Source organism: Octodon degus, unplaced genomic scaffold (assembly GCF_000260255.1).
Source record: "Octodon degus isolate 3935 unplaced genomic scaffold, OctDeg1.0 scaffold00011, whole genome shotgun sequence".
Taxonomy (NCBI): Eukaryota; Metazoa; Chordata; class Mammalia; order Rodentia; family Octodontidae; genus Octodon; species Octodon degus.
The window spans coordinates 6,388,714-6,402,123 of record NW_004524587.1 but is presented as its reverse complement, the minus strand read 5'-3'; the positions used below and the strand labels follow the sequence as shown (position 1 = coordinate 6,402,123).

Here is a 13,410-nt window from a genome sequence, read left to right as displayed (position 1 = left end):
TAGAGACAAATGGTTTATTTGGTAAGAAGGAGTAAAAAGAAATTCTTCATTCCTCTTCTTGCTTCTGCTTGCTGAACTGAATGGTGGTCACATGGATGACTACACACAACAATCCCGTCACAGACTTGATCTTTTTGCAAAAATGCAGATGCCTGAGTTACACGAGTTGGAATTATTTTCTAGACAGAAGTGCCAACCGCTGTGCTTTCCACCGTGTCAGTGTTTGCCACAGTCTCCTTCTTCTCTTCTGGCTTCATGGCAGGAAACAGGAGCACTTCCTACAGGACACAGAGAAAGCATTCTGAAGCTCAGAGGCACTCTCAGAAGGTTTTACAGTGATCTGCTATTCTTTTGCCTGCTATTGTTGCTATCCCAACCCAGAGGTGTTTGTAAATCCCAAATGAAAAGACATGTTACTTTATTTCAACTTGGTCTCTCATCACAGACAATAAAAGCGAGCCAATGTACAGCGCTATCTAGGGGCACCATGCTGAAAGAATGACTGAACACAGGTTATTGAGAAATTCGATTTCATCATCTGTAATAGGGTAACAATTTCTACACCTCACAGGCTGACTGAAATTAAAAGAACTAATGTAGCCAGAGGGCTTGGCATTTCCTACAGTCCTCGAGAAGTGCAAATGGGGGCTGGGGAAATGGCTCAGTAGAATAAGTGCTTGCTTGGCAAGCGCAAGGACCTGAGTTCAATCCCCGGTTCCGCCAAAAAAATAAAATAAATAATAAATAAATAAACAAAAATAAAGTATACCAATAAAATTAAACAAACAAACAAACAAACAAAAAAAGAAATGCAAATGGCATTCTCTTTCAGAAAAAGATTAAAGCCCAATATGGCCAGAAGGCCTGCGTCTGACATGAGTTTCCCTGCCTGGTCCTCCCGCAGCTCAGAGTCCCTCTTTATTCCCTAGGCCCAGGATGCCCCACCTCCTCCAACAGTGCAGGATTGAGTACCTTGATGTTGTTGGAGTCTGTGAGGAACATGGTGATGCGGTCGATGCCCATGCCCCAGCCGGCCGTGGGGGGCAGCCCGTACTCGAGGGCTGTGCAGAAGTTCTCATCGATGAACATGGCCTCGTCATCACCGGCAGCCTTGGCCTAGATCAAAGAGAACCAAAGGGTACGGTTTTTCCAGGACATCTGAGTCCAAGTGAACAACATTCAAAGGGAGTATTATTATTCCAGAGATGTTCCTGACATCTGGACTTCCTGGGAATTGGTTCCCTCAGAACTGTACAACTGAGCAATTTCTTCTAGACTTGTGGGTCAGGTCTGATGAAATCTATTTCAGAATAGATTTACCTGAAAACATCTCTGCTACCTGGGCTCTGAGGCTCAAGTGAGACTCAGAGATTGTATAATGATTCTGTGAATCTCCTTGCATTTCCTGAAACCACCCATCAGTGGCAGTGACAATCTGGGCAGCCTGCTGAGCTGCTTGTTATTTTCATCCACCTCTCATCACTATGCCATTTCAATAAATGCACAACTGAAGAAAAATAACGTTCTTGTTGGGCAAATCATTTTCAAAATAAGCAATATGCTCCCCCTACTAATAACTGTCACCATATTCCCTGCATATCACTCAGGTGATACGTCCTGGTAAAAACCAAAGTCCTCATACAGACATGTGACTTTCTCCAGCAAGCCTATGGCTGCGGCCTTCATTTCTGCTAAGTTACCAGGATGCACACGGATGGAGACCTGGGTTAAGTATTTCCCGGTGAGTGGATTCTGGTGAAACCTTACTGCCTTCGTTCACTCTTGTTCCTTACCTTGGCCTGCTCTTCAAACAGCTGCCGCTGCCTCATGGGATCGTTCAGCTCAGTGTAAGCGTTGCACACCTCCTTCTTCATAACAAAGAGCTCAAAGCGCTCAGTCAGACCCTCTTTAGAGCGATGCCTGGGTAGGGAGAATAAAGAGGAAGCAAAATATACAAAGCCTTAATATGTCACCTGGACAAGAGCTCCTGAATCCTAGCAGACTCCAAGTAGTGACTGCTTGCAACCTGAAGCCTTGGCGCATTCTCAGCACCAGTCAGCGTGGAGAGGTCAGGGTGGAGAAGACTGACTTCCTGACAAGCGGTGCGGCAGTCTGCTCACTGCACCGCACCACTCTCCCTGCAGTGCACACCCCTTTTGGGAGACAGGGTCTCACTATGTAATTTGGGCTGATGACTCTGTTGCCTCAGCCTCCCAAGTCCTGGGACTGTAGGCGTGCACTACCACACCTGGCTGCAACGCCCTTCTTTATCCCTCTCAAGGCCCACAGGTCTTGGACCGGCTGATGCGTGCTGACAGAGGCTTGTTTGCATGTAGGGGCCTGTCCTTTAGCCTGCTTCCACTTGGAACCCAACTGCGAGGCTGAAAGGAAGCCCTAGTTACCTTCCAGAGATGCCACATGGAGACTCTGGAGGATGAGACCCCATGTGGAGAGGCCATGAGAAGAACTAAAGTACCCTGACACTATTCCCCGTTGAAAAAGTCATGAGTTGTCAGGGTGAATACATTTTGGAGCACAACAATGATTTAGTCAGTCAGTCTGCTGTTTTACATCAACAACTTCTGGGTTAGTTATGCAGCAGTATGTGAAGCATCACATTTTATCTTACCATTTAGCTAACGGGCTCATGATCTGTGGGTGATCACAGATGAACGTAGGATTGATGCACGTCACTTCCAGGAACTCCCCGACAAGCTTAATGAGAAAGCAAAGCAGAACTGGACATCGCTTCTTTTTTTTTTTTTTTTCTTTTTTTTAAACTATTTATTTATTTATGTGTGTGTGTGTGTGTGTGTTTGTGGCCAGCTCAGCCCACCAGAGGGCGCGGCTGGCTGGCATGTGGTGCTGGGGGATTGAACCGTGGTCCCTTTGCTTTGCTAAGCTTTTTCAAATAGGTGCTTTAGACCACTGAGCCATCTCACCAGCCCCTGGACATCGCTTCTGAGTGGCCTTTTGATAATCCCAGCCTAGGGGAGACCTCATTTCCCACCCAGCGGGCTTCACCTTACACCTCTTTCCAAGGCTGGAGGGGATTAACTGAGACAATACACATGACCTATTTGGCAGTTCAAAACTTGTCTATGCCTTCCTTCCTCTCTAGGGGAAGTTAGGCAGGACCCATTCCTGGGCAAGGGCATGGATCAACCCAAGGAGGACATGGCCTCTTACCTTATCAAGGAGCCTGGCTGTGGTCCGAGGTGGAGGGCATTCAACAGCTTTTGCTATGCAGATATCATCAAAAATTTTGCGAGTTTCTGCAACACAAATGTATAAGAAGTCAGCGGCAGGGACAACTCATTAACCCAGTAAGAACACATGAAAAAAGCGGGGTGTGGAAGTGCACAGAAGCTGTCCCAGCATTCTGAGAGACAGGAGGGCTCCCAAGTTCAGGCCCAGCCAGAGCAATTTTGTTGAAACTCAGTCTCAAATTAAATAATGAAAAGGGCTGAACATATACCTCAGTACAAAAGTCCTGGGATCAATTCCCATCATGGCAAACTAACAATGACACATATAGAGACTAGTGTCAGGAAGCCTAGCTCTGACCCTATCGAATTCAGGGCTGACAGGACGAGGGTCGTTCGATGGAGGAGGGTATCACTTCACCTTCTGTTTCGAAGAGGCTGGTTGCAGGCAGCTTCACCCCGAGGGCCTTCTCCAGCTCTTCCACCATGCTGATCCTCCGGAAGGGCGGGGTGAAGTCGATCTCATAGGCTTGGCCCTCAGGACCATCCGGGTGGTAGGTGATCTTGTAGCTGCCTGTGATGCTCTTCACCATTCCTGGCAGGGAAACAGCCATTGCAAGAGGGTGAAGCCTGGGAAACTCCTGTGAAAGCAGCACTCGGCCCCTCAGTCTAAAGTGGGAGAGGAAGACAGCAGGACTCACCTGAAACCAACTTCTCTGTGATTTCCATAAGATCGTGATAGTCTGCGTAGGCCATGTAGAACTCACAGGTGGTGAACTCAGGATTGTGAGTCAAGTCAATGCCTTCATTCCGGAACTGGCGTCCGATTTCATAAACCCGGTCAATGCCCCCAACAACCAGCATCTAGCAACAACACAATGCAGGCAAGGGTCACGGCAGCTAGTCTCTCTTAATAGCCCTGGAATCCACCTAAATGATTTTACAGCTCATGTATGCTTTCAAAGTGCCTCATACCCTGTTCTTTTTTATTTTTTTTTTTTTTTTTTGGTCTTTTTTGCGGAACCGGGGATTGAACTCAGGCCCTTGCGCTTGCCAGGGAAGCACTTATCCCACTGAGCCATTTCCCCGGCACCCTGTTCTTTTAGACTCCTGTAGCTGACAGTTTTTCTTTTTTGGTTTCCTAGATTGTTTAAATATTTTATTTCTTGGGCATCATTTGCCTGGTCAACCTGAACCTCTCAAAAGAAACCTCTCGTATGGTGAGCCCACACGTAAGTGTCTAGGCGCCACCAATCAGACGCACTAGTGAGATGTCAACAGGGAAGCTACTGAAGGTCGATGTAGGTACTGCACCTACATTCATTCTGGGGAATTCATTCTGGTGAAGGGGATCAGAGATTTGTAGCTTTTAGTTTCTTCTTCTTTTTCTTTTTTTTTTGTGGTCCTGGGGATCAAACCTGGGACCTTACACTTGCCACGCAGGCTCTTATGCCACTGAGTTACCTCCCCGCCTGTATTTATAGCTTTTAGAGATAGCCGTTGCAGAAATCCTAGCGGGCGCCTCGTTGAAAAGATTCTGTTCTTCAAGAGATGGGTCCAGTGAGTCAGCACCATCCTTAGGTGTGTGTCCTCCCAGGTGTGACTCCTGGACCTTCCAGGAGACCACGAGCCTTTGTATATGGCTACATAGGTTTTCTTTTTTGCTTTAATTAGTTACAATAGGATCTGTTGCCTGTAACTGAGAATCCTGAATAATGTCTTCAATATTTAAGCTGGGGATTTGAAGAAATTTATTTTGCAACTTCCAGAGACAGACTAAACTCTTCTAAGAAGAGACTAAAATCAGATTTTGCCTGAGGAAGATTCCCTTTTCCCTTTGCCCTCTGCTCTGCAATGCTCTGCTGATCTTACAGAATGCTCTCCTGGCTGTTTTAGCCTTCACCTTCCTTTCATTTGTGATGGCTTCCCAGCTTTCTGCTTCTCTAAGGAAACAGGTGTCTTATTACTACCTTATGGTAGAGCTCTGGAGCAATCCTCATGTACAAATTCATGTCCAGCTCGTTGTGGTAAGTGATGAAAGGCTTGGCGACCGCTCCCCCTGGGATGACGTTCATCATGGGAGTTTCAATCTGAAAGACATGAAGAGACATTTGGAATTCGCCCTACAGAAACATCTGCACTGTGTACCCAGGTATTTGCTGAAACTTTTATTGTAGAAAAAACCCAGAAATAACCTAAATTATCATAAAGGAAACAAATGGATTGCAACTAAGAAGCAATACATGTATATTTAAATGTGTATACAAAGATTTCAGAATATGAAGTGGGTAAAAAAGTAGGCCCACCATAATACATAGCATGACTTTATATTTAAAGCAAAATCTTTAAAAAAAAAAAAAGCTATCTAAAACCTTTATACGTGTGTTCCATCTATACCACCTGTATGTGTATGTATGTATGTACATATATAAAAGATACAACTCAAATTCAAGTTTGTGTTGTTAAGTCAGTTGAAAGTAGCAAAAGAGTTATTTTAGTCTTGCTTCTACTTAATAGTTCAATTTTACTTATTTATTTTTTTGGACACAAGGCCTCACTATGTAGTTCAAGCTGGCCTTCAACTCATGGTACTCCCTTTGCCGCAGCCTGCAGAGTGCTGGGACTACAAGCATTCTTGGCTGTTTGATTCTGTTTCATAGTACAGTTACTTGGCTTTCTCATGTAATGAAAGAGTATTTTTTTAATGCTCCAAAATCCAAAATGATTTGATAAAGCATTGAACCCTCCATGCCCGGTCACCTCCAGGAATCCCAGCTCATCCAAGAAACTTCGTATATACGTGATGATCTTAGAGCGGGTGATAAACTTCTGCCTCACGAAGTCATTCAGCATCAGGTCCAAGTACCTCTGTCGATACCGTGTTTCCTAAACCAACAGCAGCAGTTAGAAATCACCTTGGTTAGGAATGCACCTTGGTGCCCCGGGTTGAAGAGGGAGAGCTCACCTTGTCTTTGAGGCCGAAGTGGAGGTGAGGTAACATGTGCAGGCAGGGGGACAACAGTGTGATCTCGTAGGGGATGATGCTCAGCTCACCCTTCTTGGTTTTCCCAGGATTCCCCCGAACTCCGATTATGTCTCCACGACGCAGTTTGTTGTTGATATGAATAAATTCTTCCTCTGATTTATAATTTCTGAGGGAAAGAAAATGTAATTCAGTAAACAATAGCACAAGTTAATATTCAACATTGGTTTACTCTGGAACCTTCACTCAAATAGCTATTATTTAGATAATTTGATGTCATGAAGATTCTATGCTTCAAAGGCAGTTGTTAAAAAGGATTCTTGTAACTACATCAGCCTCTGTCCCCAGCTGTGTTCTCTAGGCCTGTATCAGGATATTCCTATGTACCTGGAATTGGCCATGACTTGCAACTTGACTCCCTCTCCTCTGAGGTCATAGAAGATGAGCTTCCCCCCAGAAGCTCTTTTAGCATGGATTCTACCTAAAAAAAGAACAGCAAAAATAACGACTGACAGACAGAACCAGAAGCCATTTGGTGATATATTGATTTTCTTTTCCTTTCTTTCTTTTTTTTTTTTTTTGTGGAACCAGGGATTGAACTCAGACCCTTGCGCTTGCCAGGGAAGAGCTTATTCCATTGAGCCATCTCTCCGACCCCTGATATATTGCTTTTCTTCTTCTTTTTTTAAAATGTATTTAGTACAGGGTCTATAGGATCTCACTGTGTAGATTGGACTCATAGGGATCCTCTTGTTTTCAGCCTCCCAACTGCTGGGATTACAGGTGTGCCCCACCATGCCCAGTCTTAATCAGTCTCAGTGGTCCCTAGGGGTGTGGTGTGGCACAGCACACCCCTGGCACCCTGCACTCTGCCTAAACAGGCGCTTTAGTCTGCTGAGCTATCTGGCAGGCCCAGGAGATTTTTCATGTGGATGATTTTCATTATCCTACCACTCAGTAGGCGGAGGCAGAAGGATCTTTGAGTTCAAGGCCAGACAGTTCAAGGACAGCATCAACTACATAGCAAACTTACTCTCAAAACAAACAAACAAAAAAGTCCCAAGTATAAGTAATGGTGCAAAGCACCCAGATATGTAAGACCTCCATCTGGGAAAACAGCAGTAATAAAAAACAGGGCACCTGCCAGATATGAGAACTTCCTGAAGAACCCAAACAGCCAAAGACACTCACGGGAAGTGTGTATCTTCCTCCAGGATACCCAGAGGACAATCAGAAACTGGGAGAGGCTGGCTACTTCCGTATAAATGAAAGCTGCACTATGAAAGCCTAAAAGGGATGGAGTCCCCAACAATTCTCACACTCAACAGACTTAACTTTGTTCTCCTTCAGGACAAGGAAACATAAAGAAGATAACTAAAAGTGAGAAAAAGAGCTAGAAAGTGCCAGAAACCAGCTGTGCATTTCAGAACACACACACACACACACACACACACACACACACACACACCCTAAAAATACTAAAACAAACAAACAAAGGAGGGAGCACAGTAAAACTGAATAATTATCTAAACTAAGATTCCCTTTTAACAATTGAGAAAACTTTTTTTGGTGTGGGACCATGGATTGAATTTGGGACTTTGTGCTTGCCAGGCAGGCGCTTATGCCACTGAGCCCCTAAGAGAACTACTTTTATGTAAAATTTAAGCAACATTGGATTGAAGTCAAAAGCCAAAATTTTTATTAGTGAGAAATTCAGGTGCGGTGGTGCACGCTGTCATTTCAGCACTTGAGGCTGAGCCAGGAGGACTGCAGGCCCAAAGGCAGCCTAGGCTGAGAGCCGTCTGTGAGGAAGGAAGACGGACAGAAAACAGAGTACAGGATGCTCCAGACACAACACAACACTCAGAAATCATTTTAGAAAGTAAGACTCAGCTAGAACAAAATGAGTGAGCAGTACCTTAAGAGACAAAGAAAGTGAAAAGAAATATAAAATTTAAAAACCAGGTATATCCCGGGGCCGGGGAGACGTCTCAGTAGAATAAGCACTTGCCTGGCAAGCACAAGGGCCTGAGTTCAATCCCCAGTTCTGCCAAAAAACCAAAAACCAACCAAACAAAAAAACCAAAACCAAAACCAAAACAAACAAACAAACAAAAAAAGTAAATCCCTGGTAACACACACATTAAAAAAAGGAACCAGGAATATAGATCAGTGGCATAAATGCCTGCCTGGCAAGCGCAAAGTTTCAAGTTTGATCCCTGATACCACAAAACAAAGTATAAAAAATGATAAAATAAGGTGTAAGAAAAACAGATAATTAATGAAAAGAACTAAAGCTGACCCAATATATGAAAAAAGTATGAGCTGGGCATGGTGGCATACCCCTGTAATCTCAGCACTTGGGAGGCTGAGGCAAGAGGATCACTGAGTTTGAGACCAGGCTGGGCTACAAAGTGAGCTCAAGGCCAGCCTGAGTTACAAAGTGAGACCCTGTCTCAAAAGACAAAAGTAAATAAAATAAAATAAATAGGGGCTGGGGAGGTAGCTCAGTGGTCTAAGCGCCTGTCAGTTAAGTGCAAGGACCTGGGTTCAATCCCTGGTGCCACATGCTGTGCAGGCCCCAGAACCCTGGGCGTACTGGCCATGCTGGCCACTGCAACCAGCAGTGGCGGCGCACACCTGGAATCCCAGCGCTGGGGAGGCTGAGACAGGAGGATCACTGTGAGTCCAAGCTGCATAGTGAGACCATGTACTAAATAAATACAAGGTTTTTAAATAATATATTTAAGTAAGATTTAAAAAAAAAAAAAAAAAACACCACAAACTTTTAAAAAAAAAAAAGTATGGACCTTCTTAAAATAAATAAATAAATAGATGAATAAATAATCCAAAGAAAGAAAAAAGCATAGTACAGAAAACTAGCTGGCTGTACTGGTGCATGCCTGTAATACCAGCAACTTGGGAGGCTGGAGCATGTAAGTCCTAAATTTGGAGCTAGTTGGGCAATTGGTGAGGTTGTATCTCAAATAAAAAGGGCTGGAGGTGTAGCTCAGAGGTAAAAATGCCCCTGGGTTCAATCCCTAGTAACACACACATGAAGAAACATTTTCTAAAACAAAAAAGATTTTAAAAAGCAAGATTTTCTTTTGTGTGTGTGTGTGTGGTACTGGGGATTGAACTCAGGACCTTGCACTTGCCAGGCAGACACTTATTCTACTGAGCTATCTTCCCAGCCCCTAAAAAATAAGATTTAAAGGTACATCCCTGAGAATGAGACAGAATGACAAGTAGAAAATGTAGTTTAGTAAAATTACTCAGCTTTAAAGAAATGTGCAGAGGGGCCAGGGAGCTGGCTCAGTAGAATAAGCAATTCCCTGGCAAGCGCAAGGGCCTGAGTTTAATCCCTGGTTCTGCCAAAAAAAAAGAAAAGAAAGAAATTTGCAGGGCATTTAGGCATTGGCAGGAGTTCTCCTTAGATAGTATAGAATGAGGACTGAAAACTTTTTCTTGTTTTTTTGAATGTCCTACATTTCTACAACTAATAGTTTTACTATGTGGAAAAAAGGGGGCAAGAAAAAGAGATTAATATTCTAAGTTATGTAAAAGAAGATCACACAGAAAGTGCTAACTCTAACCCTGAGATAACAGTGTTCTAGAGACACAGTCTCAGTGCAACGGATTTTCAGGTCCAGTACTGGAACTGCTGAGAGCTTGGGCCCAGGGCTCCACGGATGAAGAGAAGCCCTTCTGTCATGAGGGAGCAGCACCAGCAGGCCAGGAGCTCCCCCAGAAAATGTTCCCTTCTCAGGAGCATCCTCTCATCTGGCATGTGAGCCACAGTCAGGCTGCTGTACTTTTTTCTGGGAAAGGACAAAGTGAAGCGCCTTCAAATGAGCCCTTGAGAGCGACGCCAGCCCAGAGCCCCCTTCACGTCACTGACCGGACCTGCCCGGGGGGCCTGCAGACAGTGCCGGGCCAGGGAACTGTCCTACCTGCCACCTGCAAGGTGGTGTCAGTCAGGTGATCCCCAGGCTGCAAGTGACTGTATTCCTCAATGAAGTGGGTGAGTGAGATGTCCACGTGGAACTTGTGCGGGTATGGATCCTCGCCACTGACCTTCAGCTGGTGCACTGCTTGGCTGCGGATCTTGTAGTATTGCTGTGAAAGCAAACAGAGTGACAAACAGTGAGAGAGACAGAGACACACAGAGACCCAGATGTCTGGAGAACAGGTCACATCAGAGGCCCACTTATTAGAGTACTGTACCCTGCTTCAGAGTGGCCCCAATGCTATACATTCAAGTTTTTCTCTAACCGGGCTTTCCACACCCTTGAAACCTCATGATTGGATATGGAATGAGATTCACACGGTTGCTTAAAATATGCAGGGTTGCTAGATCCACTGCTGAAAATCAACACTAGAGATTAAAAATCCAAGATTTGACAAAAAGAAAAGAATGGGGTCCTACCTACAATAGTAACAGTTTAACTGGTATAGAGAGCCATGGCTATCACCTTTGTGACCACACCTGTATGGCGAGTGACTTATTTTCTAACTACTCTCCTGCCCCTGGCCACACATCACATTTTTCCCTCAAGACAAGTCCGACATGATGTAACTATGGCTTGTCCTTTTGCAGGGACCAACAAACTTTCTGATGCAACTTCTCATTTCTGCTGTTGTAATGGGAAAGCTGCCTTATAGTTACATAAATAAATGGTCATGGCTGTGTTCCAATAAATTTTTTTTTTTTTTGCAGAACCGGGGATTGAATTCAGGCCCTTGCACTTGCCATGGAAGCACTTATTCCAGTGAGCCATCTCCCTGGTCCCTTCAATAAAATTTAATGCATTAAAAACCAGGGAGGGCTGGTCAGATAGCTCAGCGGACTAAGGCACCTACTTAGGAGACACAGAGGCTGGGGTTCAATCTCCGGTGTGCCATGCCGGTGCCAGCCCCGCCCCGGGGCGCAGAGGTACACTGAGGCAGCAATTGAGACAGGGCATGGTGGTGTGCACCTGTAATCCCAGTGCTTGGGACACTGAAAACAGGAGGATCACTATGACTCTGATCTGTGTAGTGAGACCCTGTAGACCTTGTACTAAATACAAATAAACCAACCCCCCCCCACAACAAACAAACAAACAAACAAACAAAAAAAAAACAAACAAAACAGGAGGGAAGGGTGACACAGGGGAGTGGAAAAAGAAGATCCAGCCTGTGGAAGGCAGAGATTTTGTCAACTCATATAAACCCTGGCCCATCCTTATTAGGGATGGACCTCCCCCTTTCTTGTCGGTGGTGCTGGGGATTGGACCCAGAACCTTCTGCATGCTAAGCAAGTGCTCTACCATTAAACTACACCCCAAGCTCTAGATTTTCAGGAGCTGCTACAAGGCCCTGGTAGCTCCCTGAAAGATTATTCACTAGGAGCACTGGACTCTCCCAGCCACCTCTTAGGAGACAACGGAAAGAGCTCAGGGTCTGTGCCTTGGCATGACGGAATGGCAGCACCCTCCCCCATGGTCAGTGACTCAGGGCTCAGTTCTGGTCCCTTTCATCTTCTTAGTCACTGGTCCCAAAGAAATCTCCCCTGAGCCTCCTCGGCTTTCCTGTGTCCAGCCACACAAGTGGCCCCGGGACTCACATTTGGGTCCAGGCTCTCCTCCTCAGCACCCACACCATTGTCAGTAGCGTGACTGGCGGCAGTCCCAGTAGCTTGGCTTAGCTGTTTCTCACTGAGCTCTTTCTGCTTGGCCTCCTTCTCTGCCACTTTCTTCTCAGCTTTCAGGCGTCTTTTTAGCTCACTGTTGGAAAGAGGCAAACACTCAATGTGAAAGCTGCCTGAAGAGTTCGCTGTCTTCACAACATGAACAGCCTGGGGAAAACGCTCTTGCTCAGTTCTTCATCCCCTAAATCTATGCAGTTCAGGATGGCCTTCAACTCATGGCGATCCTCCTGCCTCAGCTTCCTGAGTACTGGGATTACAGGCATGTGCACCATGCCTGGTTTCCCCAATTTCACATTCCATCCTTAACCACTCAGTCACTACACTGTGTAGGAGATAAGTAAAACACCTTAGAACAGAGCTGCAAAAGACCATTTTTAGCCCTTGCTTTCCAGTCTAGGCTTGGCATCAGGGACGACTATAATAAAGATATACCGGGACAAAGAAAATGCCACACACTCAACTACTTTGTATTTATTTATTTATTTATGTATTTATTTATTTTTTGTATTTTAGGGAGAGTCTACAGGGTGTTCAGGGTCACACTACCAGATTGGACTAGAAGTGATCCGCCTGTTTACAGCCTCCCAAGTGCTAGGATTACAGGTACATGCCAACAAGCCCAGTCTCAATTGCCATCTCAGCGCCCTCTGGGGGCGGGGCCAGCATGGCAGGCCTGGGGATTGAACCCTTGGCCCCTGTGCCTGCTTACAGGTGCTTTAATCCGCTGAGCTATTTGGCCAGTCCGAACTGCTTTGTATTTAGAATACAAAGAAGATCTATCATAAACCCAGCAGGATAGGCTTTGCTTGCAGTACCTGTGCTATGAAGTGCCTTGACACCAGGGACTGCATCTTAGTTGTCTGGTGTCCCGCAGAGGATGTACTTCCTACAGTACCAGACACAATGCAGTAAGGCAGTCTCTCCTATCTGCCACTCCCTTATGGCCTTTTCTGAGGAGCAAGAGGCTGGGAGTGGAAGGACAGCAGGCTCTTCGGAGCTCAAGACACTGCAGAAACAGTCTGCCTCAAGCTTGGGTGTCAGAGCTGGTCTCACTTTTGCAACTGGGGCCTGCTTTCAACCCCTGGAGTTCAAGACTGCACACAGCACAATAATACAGGTGTACGTAATACATACACCATCACTGGTGTCAGACTCTGGGACTGAATTCTGACAATCAATTTTGTGTTCCTGGGCCAGTGACTAAATTCTTCATTGGGAAGTGGAGATGAGATCTGTTCCTACCAGGTGTTTGAAAAATGAGAAGTCTGTAGAGGATGCCTATCCTTGGCATTCAGTTACCGCTCAGATGTGAGCTATTTAGGCAGCTTTCATTGTCTTAACCCCTCACTGTGCATCTAGAGCAGAAACCATGTAAATTTAGATATTTCTGGTCAAATCTTTCATCATTCAGTCTCTTGCTATGTTATCCAATAGGCAGAAAGCCAAATAGACAACTATTTGGTTTTGGACAACTCAGCATCCAACTCAGCATGGGGGGGATGGGAGAGAGGGAGGGAGGGAGAGAGGGA

At 45.4% G+C, this 13,410-nt stretch overlaps 1 protein-coding gene across 2 annotated transcripts in view; it reads right to left on the bottom strand.

Annotated features, from left to right (window-relative positions):
- The window catches only part of Kars (lysyl-tRNA synthetase), a 23,084-nt gene continuing 9,674 nt past the window's right edge, over positions 1-13,410 (bottom strand). For both annotated transcript variants that reach the window (XM_004625775.3, XM_004625774.2), the window contains 13 exons: positions 11,798-11,957; positions 10,143-10,308; positions 6,577-6,670; positions 6,172-6,358; positions 5,967-6,092; positions 5,177-5,296; positions 3,908-4,070; positions 3,628-3,801; positions 3,190-3,275; positions 2,630-2,715; positions 1,794-1,920; positions 973-1,116; positions 1-278 (listed from right to left, as the gene is read on the bottom strand). In XM_004625775.3, the coding sequence (XP_004625832.1) occupies positions 180-278; positions 973-1,116; positions 1,794-1,920; positions 2,630-2,715; positions 3,190-3,275; positions 3,628-3,801; positions 3,908-4,070; positions 5,177-5,296; positions 5,967-6,092; positions 6,172-6,358; positions 6,577-6,670; positions 10,143-10,308; positions 11,798-11,957 (1,732 nt within the window). In that variant the 3' untranslated portion in view covers positions 1-179. The remainder of the gene's footprint in view (positions 279-972; positions 1,117-1,793; positions 1,921-2,629; positions 2,716-3,189; positions 3,276-3,627; positions 3,802-3,907; positions 4,071-5,176; positions 5,297-5,966; positions 6,093-6,171; positions 6,359-6,576; positions 6,671-10,142; positions 10,309-11,797; positions 11,958-13,410) is intronic.